This window comes from Leucopleurus acutus (assembly GCF_964270905.1).
Source record: "Leucopleurus acutus genome assembly, chromosome: 13".
In the NCBI taxonomy this organism is placed as follows: domain Eukaryota; kingdom Metazoa; phylum Chordata; class Mammalia; order Artiodactyla; family Delphinidae; genus Leucopleurus; species Leucopleurus acutus.
In genome coordinates this window covers 28,091,352-28,112,534 of record NC_139155.1, presented here as the reverse complement: position 1 = coordinate 28,112,534, position 21,183 = coordinate 28,091,352, and the positions used below count along the sequence as shown (strand labels likewise).

Here is a 21,183-nt window from a genome sequence, read left to right as displayed (position 1 = left end):
TATAACATGCATTTTTTAAAAATAAAAACTTAAACATTCTTAATGTGATAAATAATAGGAAGAAAGAGCTGGAGACTGAAACCTATCTCTTTGTACTTCACCTTACAAAGGAGAGGCAGAAACAAGTTGAAGCAAGCACCCACTGGTAAGTGAATATAGGTATGACACATATATGGGTTCACACTTGTACTGTGTATTTCCTATTTCTTCTTCATGACACTCAGATATACAGATTTATCACCAAGTTTTAAATCTCTTAATGTGTCTATTCAAGTCTCTTCTAATGGAAGGTCAGAACACCTAAGCTCCACGTTGCACTAAAGGCATATTACCTGTTTTGCTGCTGGCAGATGGATCTTGGGCCAAGCAGGCCATTTCTGAGTCAAGCAGTCTTTTTACAAGGTAGCCCAAGAGTGTTTTCATATCTGCCATGTAAGGACTCCATTTTGAGAATAAACCAAAACTTTTAAAGTCCAACGTGGATAACCGAAGCTTATAAAAAAAGTTTGAGAGCCACTGTATAGTCTCCATTACCTGGAAAAGAATGACCAGTTTAAAAAATGCTTACTGAATATCTACTTTCAGTAGAATACTACAGTAGACTGGGACGGAGGGCTTTGACTTTGTAATCGAGTTGCAGAGGTATATAGCATATAAAAAGTAAATCAGCAGATTTCAAACTCCTTTTCTAAAGCAAAGGAACCATTTCTTCAACTAAATTCATGTGGACCCACATCATATAAAATTGATGAAACTGAGAGCTCTGTGGGACACTGCGTGAAAACCTGTTCGAAGGAGCCGGTGAAGCAGGAGGGTTAAGGCGGGGAGGCAAGGTACACACAGGGGCTGGTGCTGGGCCGTTCCTGAACAGAGAGGCAAGAATCAGATCTGAGGCATGAGAGAAAGCTGATCCAGCCACAGGAGGCGGGTGGGGGTAGAGGGAATGGGAGATGACTGACAAAGGAAAACACAGGGCTCTTAAGAGATAAAAGGTGCTTTGTTAGATATAAATTTTAAATGTGTTCCAGTTGTTTAAAAAACATATAGGGCTTCCCTGGTGGCGCAGTAGTTAAGAATCCTCCCACCAATGCAGGGGACACAGGTTCAAGCCCTGGTCCGGGAAGATCCCACATGCCACAGAGAAACTAAGCCCGTGCTCCACAACTACTGAAGCCTGTGTACCACAGAGCCCTCAGGCTGCAACTACTGAACCTGCGTGCCACAACTACTGAAGCCTGCGCACCTAGAGCCCGTGCTCCGCAACAAGAGAAGCCACCGCAATGAGAAGCCCGCACACCGCAAGGAAGAGTAGCCCCCGCTCGCTGCAACTAGAGAAAGCCCGAGAGTGCAACAAAGACCCAATGCAGCCAAGAAAAAAAAAATTTTTTTAATAAATTAATTTAAAAGAACAAAAAAACTACAAAGGAAATGGAAAAGAAATGCACAAAAATTTCAGAGACCAAGAGCTACACACCTGCTTGTCTGACAAGAGAACATCCGGAGAGCTTTGAAGCACCGAGGTCTCAGCAGAAGCTGCGCCCTGCTGGCAGCCTGGGGCGCAGCAGCCCAGGGCTCTTAGGGTGGCTTTCCAACACTCAGGGCTCAGCAGCTGCTCAGCAGAGCCTTACCAGGCAGGGACAGAGGACAGCACGTCAGCATCCTTCACAAACTAACTTTCAACTTGAATCAAAGAACACATGTACTTTACAAATGAATGAGTATTAAATAAAAATCCAAAACAAATTCATAAAGATCTGTGGTGCAATGTTCATTGCAGCTCTATTTACAATAGCCAGGACATGGAAGTAACCTGTCCTGAATGGATAAAGAAGATGTGGCACATATATACAATGCAATATTACTCAGCCATAAAAAGGAATGAAATTGAGTTATTTGTAGTGATGTAGATGGACCTAGAGTCTGTCATAGAGTGAAGTAAGTCAGAAAGAGAAAAACAAATACCGTATGCTAACACATATATATGGAATCTAAAAAAAAAAAAATGGTCATGAAGAGCCTAGGCGCAAGATGAGAATAAAGACGCAGACCTATTAGAAAATGGACTTGAGGACATGGGGAGGGGGAAGGGTAAGCTGGGACAAAGTGAGAGAGTGGTAGTGTATATATGACATACGTACACTACCAAATGTAAAATAGATAGCTAGTGGGAAGCAGTCGCACAGCACAGGGAGATCAGCTCGGTGCTTTGTGACCAGCTAGAAGGGTGGGATAGGGAGGGTGGGAGGGAGGGAGATGCAACAGGGAAGAGATATGGGGATATATGTATATGTATAACTGATTCACTTCGTTATAAAGCAGAAACCAACACACCATTGTAAAGCAATTATACTCCAATAAAAACGTTAAAAAAAAAAAAAAAGATCTGTGGTGAAGAGACCAAAGTTAAGAGAACCTATTGAAAGATCTGTCCACATGGACACTTGACTTTCCGTACTCTTGGTAACCCTACTGGTAGTGAGCACAGCCGAGCCATCTGAGCTGGAATCTGGGGGTGGGGAGGGGACTCCCACCTACCACCCCCTGACTGGGGAATGGTAAAGGTGCCATTTTCCTGGCTGGACAATGTGAGAGAGACAACAAAGGACCCATGGTGCAGAATGCAACTGCAGAGTCTAGGCTCTGTTCAAAAGGAGTCTCTTACTCGCCCCTAAAAGTCCACTCCTACACCAGGCAAAACCTAAAGCAACACAGAAACACTATGCAAAAGTAGAGACTACCAACCAGCACTCTGCTACCTGCAAAACTGACTTCCCAGAGGACAGGAATTATACGCCCTCAGGTCCTTCCCCCCAGAGGTGGCACAAGGATCAACTAGGACAACAGTGGCTCATAGGGGCTGGTCTAAGGGGAAGGATGATGAGGTCAGCTGCACTAGTGGGTGGGAGGTACCTAGGGGACAGTGAAGGGTCTGTGTCCCAATAGCTACTGCGGTCTGGATCTTAGGGCAGAGGCCTAGAACACAGCTACAGGTGTGGAGTCATGCATGCCTAGAAGATGTCAGTGAAGCCAGGGAAAACTGCAATGGGCTCACCCACGGCAAATCAGACGAGTAAAGGATGAAGCCCTGGGAACACCGATATGGTGGCCAGGGAGGGATGGAAACCAGGAGGCTGGAGGTTATGGAATCTGACAGAGATGGTAGTGTTTTCTTAAGCCTGTAACTGAATTACTTTTCCTGGGAAATAAAATTTTCCTGCTAAATCCAAGTCAATGGTTGCCTATATAAACAATTTATAATCTCTTTAAAAGGTTTCAGGGAAAAAACCCACAATATATGCTTAACCAGTTTTGAAAATTTAGGGAAAAACGTAGCTATGCAAATATGCATTAAAAATTATACAAGTAGGGCTTCCCTGGTGGCACAGTGGTTGAGAGTCCGCCTGCTGATGCAGGGGACACGGGTTCGTGCCCCGGTCCGGGAAGATCCCACATGCCGCAGAGCGGCTAGGCCCGTGAGCCATGGCCGCTGAGGCTGCGCGTCCGGAGCCTGTGCTCCGCAACGGGAGAAGCCACAACAGTGAGAGGCCCGCGTACCGCAAAAAAAAAAAAAATTATACAAGTACATTTCCCTACCACCATTCTCCACGCACCCTGCAACTTGCCTCTATAGGAAACAATGAATGTTTTGTAGTGCTTTGAAAATGAGACCATACATTTCAGTATTCTTCAGGTAGTCCAATACATAAGATCATTAACTTATTCATTACACTATTTCTGTGATGTAACACAAAGATTTGACATAAAGCAAAATTTAGTTTTCCATTACATCTATAAACAGTATGAAGTTTACATGAAAAAAAGTAAATACTATCTCATTTTTCAAATTTCAATAAAATTCCTGCCTAGTGAAATTTCAAAAATAAAAAAAGCCTACACTCTTTATTTCTCCTCTGATCTCCAACACTGATGGAAAACTGCAGGAGGGGGACAGAAACAGTGGGAATTTGGAAAATTTAATGCTGCTCTCTTTCTCTTGGATAATATAAATACAGCGTATCATTATACAGGGATAAATTCATTTGCAAAAAACAAGAGTCAAAAAATTAGGGGGGAAAAAGACTAAATTTATCCACCATTTTGGAATTATAGAGAAACCAACCGGCATATTAAGCATACTGTAAAGGAGCAACTTCCTCCTCTTCCCAAATCTATAGTCACCAGGGTAAGCAGGCCCACCCCAGTTCAGGACAGCTGCAAAGTCAAGGTAAACAGGTGGGTGCATGACTCCAACCCCAATGTCTAAGAGCTGTCTTGCCCAATTAGGGTCCATTCTGACATTTAGGACAATAACTGACCATTTTTACAGACAGCAACCTTTTGGGCATTGTTCATTGAGCACTTTGGGTGAAGATTAGTGATTCTAAACTCCTGCATACTTGCATTATTTTTACATTTTTGGATGACATCTGTAGAATGGTAAATGTCATATTAAACATTCACTGTGATCTAATCAGTCACAATTAAGGCACTTACTTTGCATCAGCAGCCTCAGAATGTCACTGTACTGGTCAGGGAACTGGTAGAGAAGAAGGTAAGTCCAGTGCTTACAGAAAAGATTAAATGGCATCAAAATATCTTCATCTGGTTCAAGGCCCCAGGCAGTAAGTGCCAAATGAATGGACTCCAGAAGCCTGGTACGATCAGACAGAGGAGGTTTAGTGGCGTTTAACCATTGCTTAAGATCGAACTAAAAAGAAAAGGAAATAAGAAGTTTTATTTATACTAGAAAATTAATTGAAATAGAGCAAATTGTGTGCAAATTTAGTTTGAAAGTCAAAGCTTACCTAGCATTTAGCTTTTTATAAAGATTCAAACTAAAATTTATATACTTAAAAGAATCTAGGCAGTTCAGTAACTGACAGGACCATTATGCCTCCATCTATACTTCAGTCTCTGGGAATGCAGAGGCAGTTTTCTCAGTCCTGCATACTTTTTTGCAATTTAAAAATCTTGTTGGTAAGTTTTCCCTACAACACAAGGATCAGAACTTTGTAGTTCTTCTTCACTGGTCATAGTGCCACAAACAAGCGGCCACTTTATGGAACTATCTCCATCTAATGGCCATGTTTCAAAGAGTGCATCAGTTAGTGAAAATTCAGAGTATTGATATCACCTTCCAGAATCCCAAACTATAAAACATGGTCTCCCCCATTACAAACTGATATCAGTCTCCAGGTCCTAAAAAATGCCCAGGTTTTATGACTCATAGATGTCAGAGAAGTACAACTGAAGGCAAAATAGCTAAGACTCTGAAATTCTCAACTGGTTAAGTAAATTCATTGCCTTGGTCTGAGTTAATATTCTATTAGGAATAAAACAAAGGCAATTTGCTTAGATTGGGCTTATTCTAAATATGAGAGACTCTGACATGTTACAACTCAATTCTCAAACACAATTAAGGCATACATTCAAAAGAAGGATGTACTAAATTATTACTATGAATATTTCAAAACTGTATGAAGTTTTTAAAGAGAGTTTGGGAGCTGGTCCTTTTTATACTACATGAGTAAGACTGTCCTATATAACAGAATCAGCGCCCCCAGAAGCAGCAGCTCTGGGATGCTATTTGAAGATGATATCAAATGAGAAAACGGCCTGTCAGTCTCCAGTCCACCTGGAGACACAGCTCCAAGGGAGCTGGGAAACAACAGCAGTATCTACATTTCAATGACAACATCAGGACTGAATGACAGCTCACCTTGGTCAGCAGCATGAAAATCATATCACTGTTGTCCTCACTCAGAAACTTCACCACTTTCTCATACAGCTGTATGAACTCCGCAGGCGTAGCATTGGGAGTAAAGAAAGGTGACAAGAGAGAGCAGAGCCTTCTGTTCTTCAGAATGGTCTGAAGGACTTTTCTGCATTCTGATTTAGTGCCACTTATAAACACCTTGAAAGAATTAAAAAGGGAAAATGTCACTATATTCTCCCCTCCCCAACTTTTACTTAAGCACCCAAGTTTTAAGAAATAGTACATAAGGCAAATAGAATTTTTTCTAAATAAGAATAAGAAACAATCAAAAGAAATGTAAAATCGACATCGATAAACCTGTCACTTCCAATGTAAGTGATATTAAATATTCTGGATAATCCATTCATTTCATTTGGACACACCAAAGAAAATGTTTAAAAGATTAAAATATTGGGATAATCTGAATCTGGAAATTTGCAATGTACCCACCATGACTGCTAAGTATTCAAAGTGATTCTGCATTATGTCAAGGAAAAAAAACTTCTAGGTTACACATTTTATTGAGATGTGCTTTTAATACTTTTCAAAAGCTAATTTTTACAACTAATATACACTCAAGATAACCTCACCTTCTTGTAACTTGGTTCTAATGTTTAAAAGTACTAGAATATAAGTGAATATTTAAATAACCTCAGAGTCAGGAAAGCTTTGATAAGCTTGACCAGAGGCAGAAATAATAAAGGACAAGACTGATAGATTTGAATATATAAAATTTTTACTTCAATAAGGCAAAAATCATCATAAAATTAAAGAAAAATGACAAAGGAGAAAAATTATACCACATTCCAGATACCAGTTAGCACTCTGAGGAGCTCTTTCAAAACAAGAAACTCTCCAGCAGAAAACGTGCAAAGGACAATACCAGAAAAATCACACACAAAAATTATTAAACAGCCAATAATCATTTGAAAAGTCAGGCAATTGAACAAGTACTTAAAGAAATACAACTTAAAATAATCACAAAGTACCACTTCCCGTATTAGATTAGCAAGATTTATAAAGAATGATCATTCCTAATGTTAGTTCTAATATGGAGAATAATAAACTCAAACCCTGCTATTATAATGTAAATAGGTACAAACTTCCCAGGAGGAGAGTATAACAATATACATCAAATGCTAATCCTTTTGACATAGCAATCATACTTCTAGGAAATTATTCTAGGAAAAATAGCACAATAATTTCACAAAGATACGTAAGAATATTTAGCTCAGGCTTACTGTAGCAAAACAACCAACCTACATAAATATTCATCCAGAGGGCACTGGCTCAATACATTACAATATATCTACACCATGGAACACTATATATTAAATACCATGATATAGGTCTGTATTTATTATCAAGAATAATGTCTAAAACATGAGTTTGAATGAAAAAAGCAGGTTATAAAACAGCATGTGCTAGTTATTAACTGTGTATTTTTACATATACACACATAAACTAATAGACATAGATACACAAGACAAACTATAATGAAATGTTAGCTATGTAACCAATATCTCCAGGAGATGAGGATTGTGAGAAATTTTTCTTTATATTTTTTTTTAACATCTTTATTGAAGTGTAATTGCTTTACAGTGTTGTGATAGTTTCTGCTATATAACAAAGTGAATCAGCTATATACATATGTAAACCCCCATATGCCCTCCCTCTTGCAAATCCCTCCCACCCTCCCTACCCCACCCCTCTAGGCGGTCGCAAAGCACAGAGCTGACCTCCCTGTGCTATGAAGCTGCTTCCCACTAGCTATCTATTTTGCATTTGGTAGTGTATATATGCCAATGCTACTCTCTCACTTTGTCCCAGCTTACTATTCCCCCTCCCCGTGTCCTCAAGTCCATTCTCTATGCCTGTGTCTTTATTCCTGTCTGCCCTTAGATTCATCAGAACCATTTTTTTTTTTTTAGATTCTATATGTGTTAGCATATGGTATTTGTTTTTCTCTTTCTGACTTACTTTACTCTGTATGACAGACTCTAGGTCCATCCACCTCACTACAAATGACTCAATTTCATTTCTTTTTATGGCTGAGTAATATTCCACTGTATATATGGGCCACAGCTTCTTTATCCATTCATCTGTCAATGGACACTTAGGTTGCTTCCATGTGCCAGCTACAGTAAATAGTGCTGCGATGAACATTGCGGCACATGACTCTTTTTGAAATATGCTTTTCTCAGGGTATATGCCCAGTAGTGGGATTGCTGGGTCATATGGTAGTTCTCTTTTTAGTTTTTTAAGGAACCTCTATACTGTTCTCCATAGTGGCTGTATCAATTTACATTCCCACCAACAGTACAAGAGGGTTCCCTTTTCTCCACACCCTCTCCAGCATTTACTGTTTTGTAGATTTTTTGATGATGGCCATTCTGACTGGTGTGAGGTGATACCTCATTGTAGTTTTGATTTGCATTTCTCTACTGATTAGTGATGTTGAGCATCTTTTCATGTGTTTGTTGGCAATCTGTATATCTTCTTTGGAGAAATGTCTATTTAGGTCTTCTGCCCATTTTTGGATTGGGTTGTTTGTTTTTTTGATATTGAGCTGCATGTATATTTTGGAGATAATCCTTCATCAGTTGCTTCATTTGCAAATATTTTCTCCCATTCTGAGGGTTGTCTTTTCGTTTTTATGGTTTCCTTTGCTGCGTAAAAGCTTTAAGTTTCATTAGGTCCCATTTGTTTATTTTTGTTTTTATTTCCATTTCTCTAGGAGGTGGGTCAAAAAGGGTCTTGCTGTGATTTATGTCATAGAGTGTCCTACGTATGTTTTACTCTAAGAGTTTTATAGTATTTGGCCTTACATTTAGGTCTTTAATCTATTTTGAGTTTATTTTTGTGTATGGTGTTAGGAAGTTTTCCAATTTCATTCTTCTACATGTAGCTGTTTTCCCAACACCACTTATTGAAGAGGCTGTCTTTTCTCCATTGTATACTCTTGCCTCCTTTATCAAAAATCAGGTGACCATATGTGTGTGGGTTTATCTCTGGGCTTTCTATCCTGTTCCACTGATCTATATTTCTGTTTTTGTGCCAGTACCATACTGTCTTGATTAGTGTAGCTTTGTACTATAGTCTGAAGTCAGGGAGCTTGATTCCTCCAGCTCCATTTTTCTTTCTCAAGATTGTTTTGGCTATTCGGGGTCTTTTGTGTTTCCATACAAATTGTGAAATTTTTTGTTGTAGTTCAGTGAAAAATGCCATTGGTAGTTTGATAGGGAATGCACTGAATCTGCAGATTGCTTTGGGTAGTACAGTCATTTTCACAATGTTGATTCTTCTAATTCAAGAACATAGTATATCTCTCCATCTGTTTGTATCATCTTTAGTTTCTTTCGTCAGTGTCTTATAGTTCTCTGCATAAAGGTCTTTTGTCTCCTTAGCTTGGTTTATTCCTAGGTATTTTATTCTTTTTGTTGCAATGGTAAATGGGAGTGTTTCCATAATTTCTCTTTCAGATTTTTCATCATCAGTGTATAGGAATCAAAGAGATTTCTGTGCATTAATTTTGTATCCTGTTACTCTACCAAATTCATTGATTAGCTCTAGCAGTTTTCTGGTAGCATCTTCAGGATTCTCTATGTATAAGTATCATGTCATCTGCAAACAGTGACACCTTTACTTCTTTTCTGATTTGGATTCTTTTATTTATTTTTCTTCTCTGATTGCTGTGGCTAACACTTCCCAAACTATGTTGAATAATAATGGTGAGAGTGGGCAACCTTGTCTTGTTCTTGATCTTAGAGGAAATGGTTTCAGTTTTTCACCATTAAGAACGATGTTGGGGCTTCCCTGGTGGCGCAGTGGTTGAGAGACCGCCTGCTGATGCAGGGGACGTGGGTTCGTGCCCCAGTCCGGGAGGATCCCACATGCCGCGGAGCAGCTGGGCCCGTGAGTCATGGCCACTGAGCCTGCGCATCCGGAGCCTGTGCTCTGCAGCGGGAGAGGCCGCAGCAGTGAGAGGCCCGCATACCACAAAAAAAAAAAAAAAAAAAGTTGGCTGTGGGTTTGTCCTATATGGTCTTTATTATGTTGAGCTAGGTTCCCTCTATGCCTACTTTCTGAAGAGTTTTTTACCATAAATCGGTGTTGAATTTTGTCAAAAGCTTTTCCTGCATCTATTGAGATTATTATATGGTTTTTATCCTTCAATTTGTTAATATGGTGTATCACATTGATTGATTTGCATATATTGAAGAATCCTTGCATTACTGGGATAAACTCCCCTTGATCATGGTGTATGATCCTTTTAATGTGCTGTTGAATTCTGTTTGCTAATATTTTGTTGAGGATTTCTACACCTATGTTCAGAAATATTGGCCTGCAGTTTTCCTTTTTTTTTTTTTTTTTTTGTGGTACATGGGCCTCTCACTGTTGCGGCCTCTCCCGTTGCGGAGCACAGGCACCGGACGCGCAGGCTCAGTGGCCATGGCTCACGGGCCCAGCTGCTCCGCGGCATGTGGGATCCTCTCGGACCGGGGCACGAACCCGCGTCCCCTGCGTCAGCAGGCGGACTCTCAACCACTGCGCCACCAGGGAAGCCCCTGCAGTTTTCCTTTTATGCGACATCTTTGTCTGGTTTTGGTATCAGGGTGATGGTGGCCTCATAGAATGAGTTTGGGAGTGTTCCTCCTTCTGCTATATTTTGGAAGAGTTTGAGAAGGATAGGTGTTAGATCTTCTCTAAATGTTTGATAGAATTTGTCTGTGAAGCCATCTGGTCCTGGACTTTTGTTTGTTGGAAGATCTTTAATCACAGTTTCAATTTCAGTGCTTGTGATTGGTCTGTTTATATTTTCTATTTCTTCCTGGTTCAGTCGCAGAAGGTTGTGCTTTTCTAAGAATTTGTCCATTTCTTCCAGGTTGTCCATTTTATTGGCAGATAGTTGCTTGTAGTAATCTCTCATGATCCTTTGTATTTCTGCAGTGTCAGTTGTTACTTCTCCTTTTTCATTTCTAATTCTACTGATTTGAGTCTTCTCCCTTTTTTCTTGATGAGTCTGGCTAATGGTTTATCAATTTTGTTAATCTTCTCAAAGAAACAGCTTTTAGTTTTATTGATCTTTGCTATTGTTTCCTTCATTTGCTTTTCATGTATTTCTGATCTGATCTTTATGATTTCTTTCCTTCTGCTAACTTTGGGTTTTTTTGGTTCTTCTTTCTCTGATTGCTTTAGGTGTAAGGTTAGGTTGTTTGAGATTTTTCTTGTGTCTCAAGGTACCACTGTATTGCTATAAACTTCCCTCTTAGAACTGCTTTTGCTGCATCCCATTGGTTTTAGGTCGTCGTGTTTTCGTTGTCATTTGTCTCTGGGTAATTTTTGATTTCCTCTTTGATTTCTTCAGTGATCGCTTGGTTATTTAGTAGCATATTGTATAGCCTCCCTGTGTTTGTATTTTTTACAGTTTTTTTCCTGTAATTGATATCTAGTCTCAGAGCATTGTGGTCAGAAAAGATACCTGATACGATTTCAATTTTATTAAATTTACCAAGGCTTCATTTGTGACCCAAGATATGGTCTATCCTGGAGAACGTTCCATGAGTACTTGAGAAGAAAGTGTATTCTTTTGTTTTTGGATGGAATGTCCTATAAATATCAATTAAGTCCATCTTCTTTAATGTGTCATTTCAAGCTTGTGTTTCCTTATTTACTTTCATTTTGGATGATCTGTCCATTGCTGAAAGTTGGGTGTTAAAGTCCCCTACTATGATTGTGTTACTGTTGATTTCCCCTCTTATGGCTGTTAGCATTTGCTTTATGTATTGAGGTGCTACTATGTTGGGTGCATAACTATTTACAATTGTTATATCTTCTTCTTGAATTGATCCCTTGATCATTATGTAATGTCCTTCTTTGTCTCTTGTAATAGCCTTTATTTTAAAGTCTGTTTGGCCTGATATGAGAATTGCTACTCAGCTTTCTTTTGATTTCCATATGCATGGAATATCTTTTTCCATCCCCTCACTTTCAGTCTGTATGTGTCCCTAGGTCTGAAGTGGGTCTCTTGTAGACAGCATATGTACAGGTCTTGCTTTTGTATCCATTCATACAGTCTGTGTCTTTTGGTTGGAGCATTTAATCCACTTACATTTAAGGTAATTAGCAATACGTATGTTCCTATTACCATTTTCTTAATTGTTCTGGGTTTGTTTTTGTAGGTCTTTTCTTTCTCTTGTGTTTCTTGCCTAGAGAAGTTCCTTTAGCATTTGTTGTAAAGCTGGTTTGGTGGTGCTGAATTCTCTTAGCTTTTGCTTATCTGTAAAGGTTTTAATTTCTCCATCAAATCTGAATGAGATCCTTGCTGGGTGGAGTAATCTTGGTTGTAGGTTTTTCCCTTTCATCACTTTAAATATGTCCTGCCACTCCCTTCTTGCTTGCAGAGTTTCTGCTGAAAGATCTGCTGTTAACCTTATGGGGATTCCCTTGTATGTTATTTGTTGCTCTTCCCTTGCTGCTTTTAATATTTTTTCTTTGTATTTAATTTTTGATAGCTTGATTAATATGTGTCTTGGTGTGTTTCTCTTTGGGTTTATCCTGTATGGGACTCTGTGCTTCCTGGACTTCACTGACTATTTCCTTTCCCATGTTAGGGAAATTTTCAACTATAATCTCGTCAAATATTTTCTCAGACCCTTTCTTTTTCTCTTCTTCTTCTGGGACCCCTATAATTCGAATGTTGGTGCGTTTGATGCTGTCCCAGAGGTCTCTGAGACCGTCCTCAACTCTTTTCATTCTTTTTTCTTTATTCTGTTCCCTGGCAGTTATTTCCACCATTTTATCTTCCAGCTCACTTATCTGTTCGTCTGCCTCAGTTATTCTGTTATTGATTCCTTCTAGAGTATTTTTAACTTCAGTAATTGTGTTGTTCATCATTGATTGTTTGCTCTTTAGTTCTTCTAGGTCCTTGTTAAATGTTTCTTATATTTTCTCCATTCTGTTTCCAAGATTTTGGATCACCTTTACTATCATTACTCTGAATTCTTTTTCAGGTAGGTTACCTATTTCATCTTCATTTATTTGGTCTTGTAGCTTTTTACCCTGCTCCTTCATCTGTAACATATTTATTTGTTGTTTCTTTTTTTTTTTTTTTTATGGGTGGTGCTGTATTCCTGTCTTATTGGTTGTTTGGCCTGAGACGTCCAGTACTGGAGTTTGCAGGCAGTTGGATAGAGCTGGGTCTTAGTGCTGAGATGAGGACCTCCATGAGGCCTCACCCCGACTGATATTCCCTGAGGTCTGAGGTTCTCTGTTAGTCCAGTGGTTTGGACTTGGAGCTCCCACCACAGGAGCTTGGGCCTGACCTCCAGCCTGGGAACCAAGATCCCACAAGCTTCGTGGAGCAGTAAAAAAGAAAAATAGGAGCAGTACAATATCAAAGAATCAAAAACAAAACAGAATTAGAAAGACAAAAATTATATTAGGAAAAATAAAACTATAACTGAAACAACTGCAACAAGGTAAAATAAAACCACAACAGAAGAAAGAAGGAAAAAAAACTAAAATAAAAAAGAAGGGCGGGGGCAGGGGGCAGGGGGGAAATAAGCCAAAGGAGAGAATAACAAAGTATAAAGAATAAAAGAAAAATAGAAAAATGAAAGATTTATTAGGAAAAATAAGAATATAAAAGAATCAACAGAACCCCAATCTAAAAGAGGAAAAAAGGAAAAAAAAAAAAAAAAAGCCTTGGCTATGGGGGCAGAGTTTAGGCGGGGTGGAATTTAGGCAGGGGTGGGGTTTAGGGTGGGGCGGGACCTAGGCAGGTGGGACGTGTCGTTTGAGCATGGGGCGGGGCCTAGGCTCAGGATCCATGCAGCCAGAAAAGGCCTTGGGGGTGGGGCCTAGGTGGGGCGACATTCAAGCGTGGGGCGGGGCCTCTGCTCAGGACCTGCGCAGAAGGGGAGAGGCAGCACGTGAAAAGGAGGGCCTGTGGAGTGTGGAGTTCTGGGGTTTGTAGGTGGGGCCTTGGGTGAGGGTGTGTGGGTGGAGTTTAGGCCCAGAGCATTGAAGTGTTTCTCCTAGTGTAGAGGTGGGGCCCTGGGTGAAGGTGTAGGGGCGGGGCTTGGGCTCTGCACAGCAGGAGGGAGGCTCTGAGGGCAAGAGGATTAGGCCCGGGAGCCCAACAGGCTTCCCGGTGCCTAAGTGGACAGGGAAAGCGCTGGCCCCGTTCCCTTCCATTCCTTCATGCTCCTCCCCCACATCTCCCCCAGGGTGGCCCCCATCGCCACTGGACCCCTAACCGTGGGTGGGTCCCACTGGGTGTAGGAACTCCTCCCCTCCCCCAGTCACCCCTCAGGGATGCCAGTCCCGGAGGTCTGGCCTTTACTTTTGCTCCCCCTTCCCTCCCTCTCACTCCCTCAGGACCCGCGTGGCTGAAGGGGGCCTAGGTGAGCAGAAGATCAGGCCCGGGATCTCAGCAGGTTCCTGGGGACCTAAGTGGGCAGGGGAAACCTGGCCACGCTCCCTTTAGATCCTCTGCCCTCCCAATCATTCCCCAATTCCCCCCTTTCCCCTCCCCCAGCCACCCCTCAGGGACACCACTCCCGTCCCACCTCCACTTCTCCTCCCCCTGCACTCCCCCCACGTCCCATGTCCTACCCAGTCACTGGGGCTTCCTCCCGTCCCCTTAGGTGTCCATGGTCCCTCTCTGGTGCCTGGTAGGTGCCCTAGTTGTAAGGAGACGCAAATTCCACATCCTCCTAGAACACCATCTTGACTCCGCCCCCTCTTTATACTTTTTATGTTGTCAGTATTGCTTACAATAAGCACTCAACAATTTTATAATCAGGCAAAAATCTATTCTAAAACATCTATTTTAATATCTGCTCAGTATCACCTCCCTAAAAGTATCCAATAAATAGGTACTTATTTAATTGAATTTGGGTGAGAGTACATGATTAATTAGTATTTATATGTTTTTCAGCAAGTGGCATTTCTTGCTTTTATGACACACTTCATAATCTGCATGGATACAATGCCCTTGCCCTTGTTAAATATCCATATATTTAACAGTAAGTCAAATAAGTAAATAAATGGTGACTAGCAACTGGGAGGCAGCAATGGACAGGGGGAGCAAGCACGGAATGTTAAGTCAGAAGACCTGGGGTCACTCTCAGCTCCAGCACTCACCAGCTGTACTCCTTAGGCAAGTCACTTAATCTTTTAGAGACCAGTTTTCTCATCTTTAAGATGGGAATGCTATCAATCACACAGAGTCACTGTGAGGGTGAAATAAAATAATGAATCAAAAAGAATTTTATAAACAATAAAGAACTTTGGTAATACCACTGTTACCAGAAACAGCATAAGATAGATGTCTCCCCAGAGACTTACATATATTAATAATTTAATATCTCTTGTATGAAAAGCAGAATTCCATACCAACAATTCTAACGACATCTTGAGAAGTCAACAATTCAAAGGGGCTCCTGACTTAGGTAAGACTCTGAACCTATAATATAAGTTTGGAGTCAACCATGCCTATATCTAATGAGGACACTGTAGGGACTCATCATATGTAAATAAGGCTAAAAACACAGGATAACCTTACCTGTCCCAAGATCTCAATGCATGAAGTAAAGAACTGCCTTGTGGGAGGATGACGCTGGGTCTCATCGCTGACATAATCCACAACAGTAAAGAAGAGGCTGATGCCAACCTTCTGAACCCCAGGGGTCGGGTGTGACTGGTAGGCATTCACTAAGGCCCTGTGGGAAAATGTAAGTAAGAGAATTGGTCTACAGTAAGAGAATCCAGACCCACAGTGTTTCCCTGATACTCTACATTTCTCAGGCAGTATTCTTAAGAGTCCTCAGAGCCCCATATGAATGCCACTTTAGAAATATTTCACGGGACAGCTTCTAACTTGACCCAATAACTTTTCAATACACAGAAGTGATTTTATGTCCTCCTGGGGGGAAAAAATTCAGCCTTTATTAACATTAAATATTTTCATAATTGTATGTAATTCATAATTTATTACTCAATTTCATGTATTATAATATAAATACATATTTTTAAACACAAGAACCTTGATTTCCCTAAATTTTAATATCCAAAATACTGACTTAGGTTGAAGAAAAAGATTTTTGTATAGAATAAGATCCTAGAATAAAAGATATCTCTTCTAATTCTCACTCTGTTTTGAGTTTCTTTCCTAGTAAAAGAAACATCAACCTCTTGTTCACCTTATCTCCTCCTCCTTTCCAGACCCCCAGCCCCAATCCAACCCACAAAAGGTCTCAATTCCCCTGTCCACACTACCATCCTAATCTACTGGGGGATTAGCTGCTGGTACTAGAACGTGCAGTCACCTCTGCAGTAAAAGGCAGAGTCAACCTCCCCTTTCCCAGGTAATGTCCTGGTGGCTTTGGGAAGAAAAAGGAGAGCTCTAAGAGAAACCACAATGGTCAAATGCAGGTTGGCAACTACACCTGAGAGCCCTAGTTCCCCTGAGCAGTTCCACTGCCTACTTTGCTCAATAATCTGAATGGACAATGATGACTTCCTGGGTAAATGTGACTTTAATATAAAACTTAAGCACTACATCTCTCCGTGACTGAATTCTAATGTAATGTATCACCTCCTAATTCAAGGGTCAGCAAAATTATTCCACAAAGGGCCAGATAATAAATATTTTATGCTTTATGGGCTATAAATTGTCACTACACTCAATTCTGCCATTGTAGCATAAAAGCCATACACATTAAGTAAATAAATGGGCATGGCTATGTCACAATAAAACTTTCCTTATAAAAATAGATGGCAGGGCTTCCCTGGTGGCGCAGTGGTTGGGAGTCCGCCTGCCAATGCAGGGGATGTGGGTTCGTGCCCCGGTCCGGGAGGATCCCACATGCTGTGGAGCGGCTGGGCCCGTGAGCCATGGCCGCTGAGCCTGCGTGTCCGGAGCCTGTGCTCCGCAATGGGAGAGGCCACAACGGTGAGAGGCCCACGTACCGCAAAAAAAAAAAAAAAAAAAAAAGATGGCAGGTCAGATTTGGCCCAAAGGCTGCTGATCCCTGTACTAATTAGTGGGTGACTGGTGGGTATAGCAGCATGTATGATTACTGTCAGTAATAACAAATAGTATTTTAAATTATAATGCCCTCAAAACTTACGTAATCAAGTTTTCGGCATGCACAGCGGCTTCCACAATATTAAGTGATGGTGGTTTAGCAGCTTCTGCTTGCAACTGCTTCACTTCTTTTCGCAAAACATGAAGCTGTTGGCTTATTGCTTCATTCTTATGCAAACCTTCAAACTAACAAAAGTTAAAGTGGTCAACAGACTTATTTGCCCCTACAGCTTTCTAGAGCAGATATTTTATTAAAAATATCCTGGGTATTCGATAAAGAGAATATTATTACAACTAATATTGTAACTCAAAACTCTCAGCTGAACCTGAGAAGGATGGGGAAAAAACCGTCAAAAACCTATACGAGAATCTCAGGCTTTTCATGAAGAATCAAACTTGTTCATTGCTGGTTCAGATCCTTTTGTAGGCTATGTTCTACATCACTCATGCTTCAATGCTCCAATTCTGATCAAAAATAAACTCAGTGTCTTCCACCACTGGGGCTTCTCTTGAAGTATATCAAGCCCCCCTCTGTTGGCCATCCCTCCCCATAACCATAACCCCTCTCTGTTCTCCCAATCCAGAAGCACATATAATTTGACTCAAGACACTGTGGCTGCACGTTTCATCTGCACCAAACATAAAAACAGGATGACACAAATCTTTTAATAAAACAACTGCCATTTTGAAAGGAAGAAAAGATATATACTTATAAAAGAAACACCTAAAATAAGATAAAATACAAGGAGTGCCCACACCAGTTGCGTGCCTAGGAAAGCACAACTGACTAATTCAGTGGTTCCTAAAAGCCGGTCTTCGATAAAATTTGTATTGGTTCTCAATAAAGATGTGAAACATAAGAAGAATTTATTGAGCTTTAAAAGAAAAAAACTAAATTTATTTCAATTTTTTTAAAACTATACTTTATTTAAGATTATGTCTTTCCTATTTAAGGGAGTTGTTAATATTCCTTTCTCTAATTAATTGATGGTGACCTATATGATAACTGCTTTGTATGTACATTTTTAATGTCCTTTTTTGCCTGTGGACAGATACAGAGAACATCCTAGGCCCAGGTTGCAACACAATGTAGCAGTTGTGGGAGACAGGACAGAGGGACAGCCAAGAGGAGCTCAACCAAGTAGGGGGTCAGGGCTGAAGAGGGCAGTGCAATCAGACTGGGGAGCAGAGGGGCCTGTCTTAGAGATACCTTTAATGCAGGTTAGGGAATTTGGACTTATCTTGCAGGCATGGCAGGAAATGCTGAAGAGACCAGACCATTTAGAAAGCAGGAATGTTAAATCCTACATTCTCTTCACATAGTCTTCCCCAATCACTTGGGTGAGCAGTAGAGTCTACATTTTCCTTTATATGCGCCTGTCCAAACCCGGGCCTCAGCCACCACTGCAGTGATTACAGGTATCCTTTGTTTATAAATAATGTAATTACTTAATTCACAAACTTGCTCAATGAATCCCTTATATCTCTGCCAGAATTATTTTCGTAAATTCCAGATCAAAAGCTCATGAAGGGCAATGGTCCTGCTTGTTTTGCTTTACACAGCAGCCCAGTGCAGCACAACTATGATAGATGGCATGTTGAGCCCCTACTTTTATGATCATGATAATAAGTTTCTTCAACAAAACTCACCAATGTTGTGTTAAAAATCTTTATAAAATTTGTTTTACAGAAAAAATAGGCTGTTACTATGAATCAAAAGGCATAAAAGATGCTTAGCATTTTTTCACAATAAAGTATTATTTAATTTTTTTAAAAAATGGCATAAAAGTGAATATCCAAGAGCATATAATGTTAACAATTACTTCAATTTTTACTACTGGAGAAACAAAAGATTTTAAAAAGTAAATTACTTCCATTAAACCACATAATGAATCAATACAAATATTTTATTTCAAATCTTTCAAATAACAGGCCAATGTTTAATAGCCCAAAATGTGATCAGGAGTATGTGCAGTCAGCTTTTTTGCCCAATATGTCACCAAGTACAGTTAAACTGGGTCTTTGAGAGTCACAGCCCTTGGCTGACCTGGAGAGAAAGCATCAAAGAGAGGAAAAGAAAGAATCTGAGAGGAGGAAGGAAGACAGTAAGAATGAAGGGAAGTGGAAAGACAATGGGTAATAAAAAAGAGAGGCTCACTTGACTGGGAAACGCAGAGAGACAAGACTAAAATCACTTTGTAACTTGAACTTTAAAACTGCTACCCCATGTTGTAGAAACTACTGATGCTGAAGAATAAAAGAAAATCAACTAGTTTAGGAAAGTTTAAACTTTCTCACAAAAAAACTCAAAATTATCATAATTTCCTAGTCTACTTATTTTTGTTTCCTACCACTGTTAAAAGTTTTCTTTTCTTACTAGAGGGGAGGTGAGAGAGATTGAATGACTACCGGCTCATAATTACAAGAAGCTGTAGACAATAGAACAAAGCAGCATGCTGGAAGCCCGTCCCCTTGAGTCACTATAAGTAGACAAAGAAATACAAAAGTTGCACAAAGCATGTGCTTCAGTAAGCTGTTAAAATAATGTGAGGCCCTCAGGGGTCTTTTCCATCTTTCATTTCTAGGAATGAGCAATTTTTCACATGATAATAAATCAGTCCTGGGTCCAGCAAACATGCCCCACAATACCAAAGAACAACAAAAGGAACCCTATTATAAATCACCCCATATCCTCAGGGAATATCACCAAATTATTAGAGGTTTCTGTTAGGAGAGGCGACCACAGAAGAGGCACGTCTCACTTCCCAGAAAATATCTTTGGCTTTTGTATATCCCAAACAAGCCTATACATAGTTCAAACATTTGCAGATGGCTGGAAATTTCCAGGGCTTTCCCTCACAGAAAAATTCTACTAAGCAATAAGATATTTTCATGATATAATTTGAAATCTTTACAAAAGAGCCATTGAAATTTATATTTAAAATACGCTTAACATGTTTTAATTTTAGAACTTAAAATTCACACTTGAAATATAAAATTATTTTCCATGAAGTTGATTTTAAAAATTCATCCAATCCAGGAATTCTCTAATCACTGAAAAAGAAGCACTCCTACCACACTAACTCAGAAAGAAAGGGGTACACATGTTAATTCAAATGAGATTTGACTGTCATGATCAGCTAGTTTTCAAAAATCAGAGCTGAAAGAGCCAAAGCAAATGGCCTGGCCATTTCCCAATATTGAATGGAAAAGCACAACTCTTGAATTTAAATAGATGCGGGCTTGACTTCCAACTGAGCCACGTAATAGCTGTGTGAGTTTGACAAGTCTCTGAGTCTCTCTGAACCTGCTTTCTCTTCCTCATTCTGTGAAGCTAAGTGAAAAACGTAAGCAAAGCCCCTAGCAGATTACCTGGAATTCACATTCCAGTGCCCAAGCAAGGGATAAGAAATACTCTGAACAGGGCTGAGAAATAAGGTAGTGCACTGAAGTATGACCGGCCTTACCGCTTTCCAAGATCGAATGCCCAGGAGACACTTGTATTAGAGTAAAAAGGTAAGTGGAGCAGTGTGTGGTATTTAAGTCAGGATTTTGTATGGAAAGCAGTAAACTGGCCAATTAAGCATTGAATTGGCCAAAGGTAAGCAGGATCAAAAATGACTGCCAATTTCTAGTAGGAAAAAGTTCCAACTTCCATGTCTTCCACAGCCAGAGAATATCTTCAGGGAGATTATTATGAAGAGTATGTAACCATCGTTCATTCCTTCAAACACATCCATTTTGTGACACTGACTGTGTGAAGCACTGACAACATAAACATGAAAAAGACAAGATCCTGGCCCTCAGGTAACTCAAAATCTGTTAAAGCCCACAGAAGTAATCATAACACAAAACAAGCTGTAATGCAGTCTAACAAGTGGTGTGCTTGTGGCTCTCAATGACTGATTCAGGGGTGTTAAAGGGTACCTATCATGTGCCAAGAGCCATTCTAGGTGCTGCTGGTAATACAGATGAATAAGGACAGGAGCTCTATTCCCAAAGAGGTTACAGTCTGGTAGGAAAAACAGCAGGTAACTACAACAGCATTTATGCTCAAGCTGCGATAAGAGGAGGGAATATCTCAGTTTGACTAGAGGAGTCAAGAAAGACCTCAAGAAAAGATGCTGCCTGAACCAAGGAATGAAGGGATGAGCAGAAGCTCAGAAATGAGTGGGGGAGAACAAATAACAGCATATGCTAAGAACAAAGGCATGTCATGTTTGCAGAACAGAAAAGGTCTAAATTGCTAGTAAATAGAAGGTTTGGGGAGTGGGAGAGAGGGTAAATGATGTTGCTAGAGAAAGATTAAGAACAGATTATGGAGGGTCCAAAA

General features: G+C 40.2%; 1 protein-coding gene across 4 annotated transcripts in view; it reads right to left on the bottom strand.

Annotated features, from left to right (window-relative positions):
* Nucleotides 1-21,183, bottom strand: part of EPG5 (ectopic P-granules 5 autophagy tethering factor) — a 125,244-nt gene that overhangs the window by 26,174 nt on the left and 77,887 nt on the right. For all 4 annotated transcript variants that reach the window (XM_082852686.1, XM_082852689.1, XM_082852688.1 and 1 more), the window contains exons 28-33: nucleotides 16,894-17,036; nucleotides 15,327-15,483; nucleotides 5,720-5,914; nucleotides 4,495-4,708; nucleotides 1,475-1,623; nucleotides 333-534 (exon numbers count right to left, since the gene is read on the bottom strand). In XM_082852686.1, coding sequence (XP_082708812.1) covers nucleotides 333-534; nucleotides 1,475-1,623; nucleotides 4,495-4,708; nucleotides 5,720-5,914; nucleotides 15,327-15,483; nucleotides 16,894-17,036 — 1,060 coding nt within the window. The remainder of the gene's footprint in view (nucleotides 1-332; nucleotides 535-1,474; nucleotides 1,624-4,494; nucleotides 4,709-5,719; nucleotides 5,915-15,326; nucleotides 15,484-16,893; nucleotides 17,037-21,183) is intronic.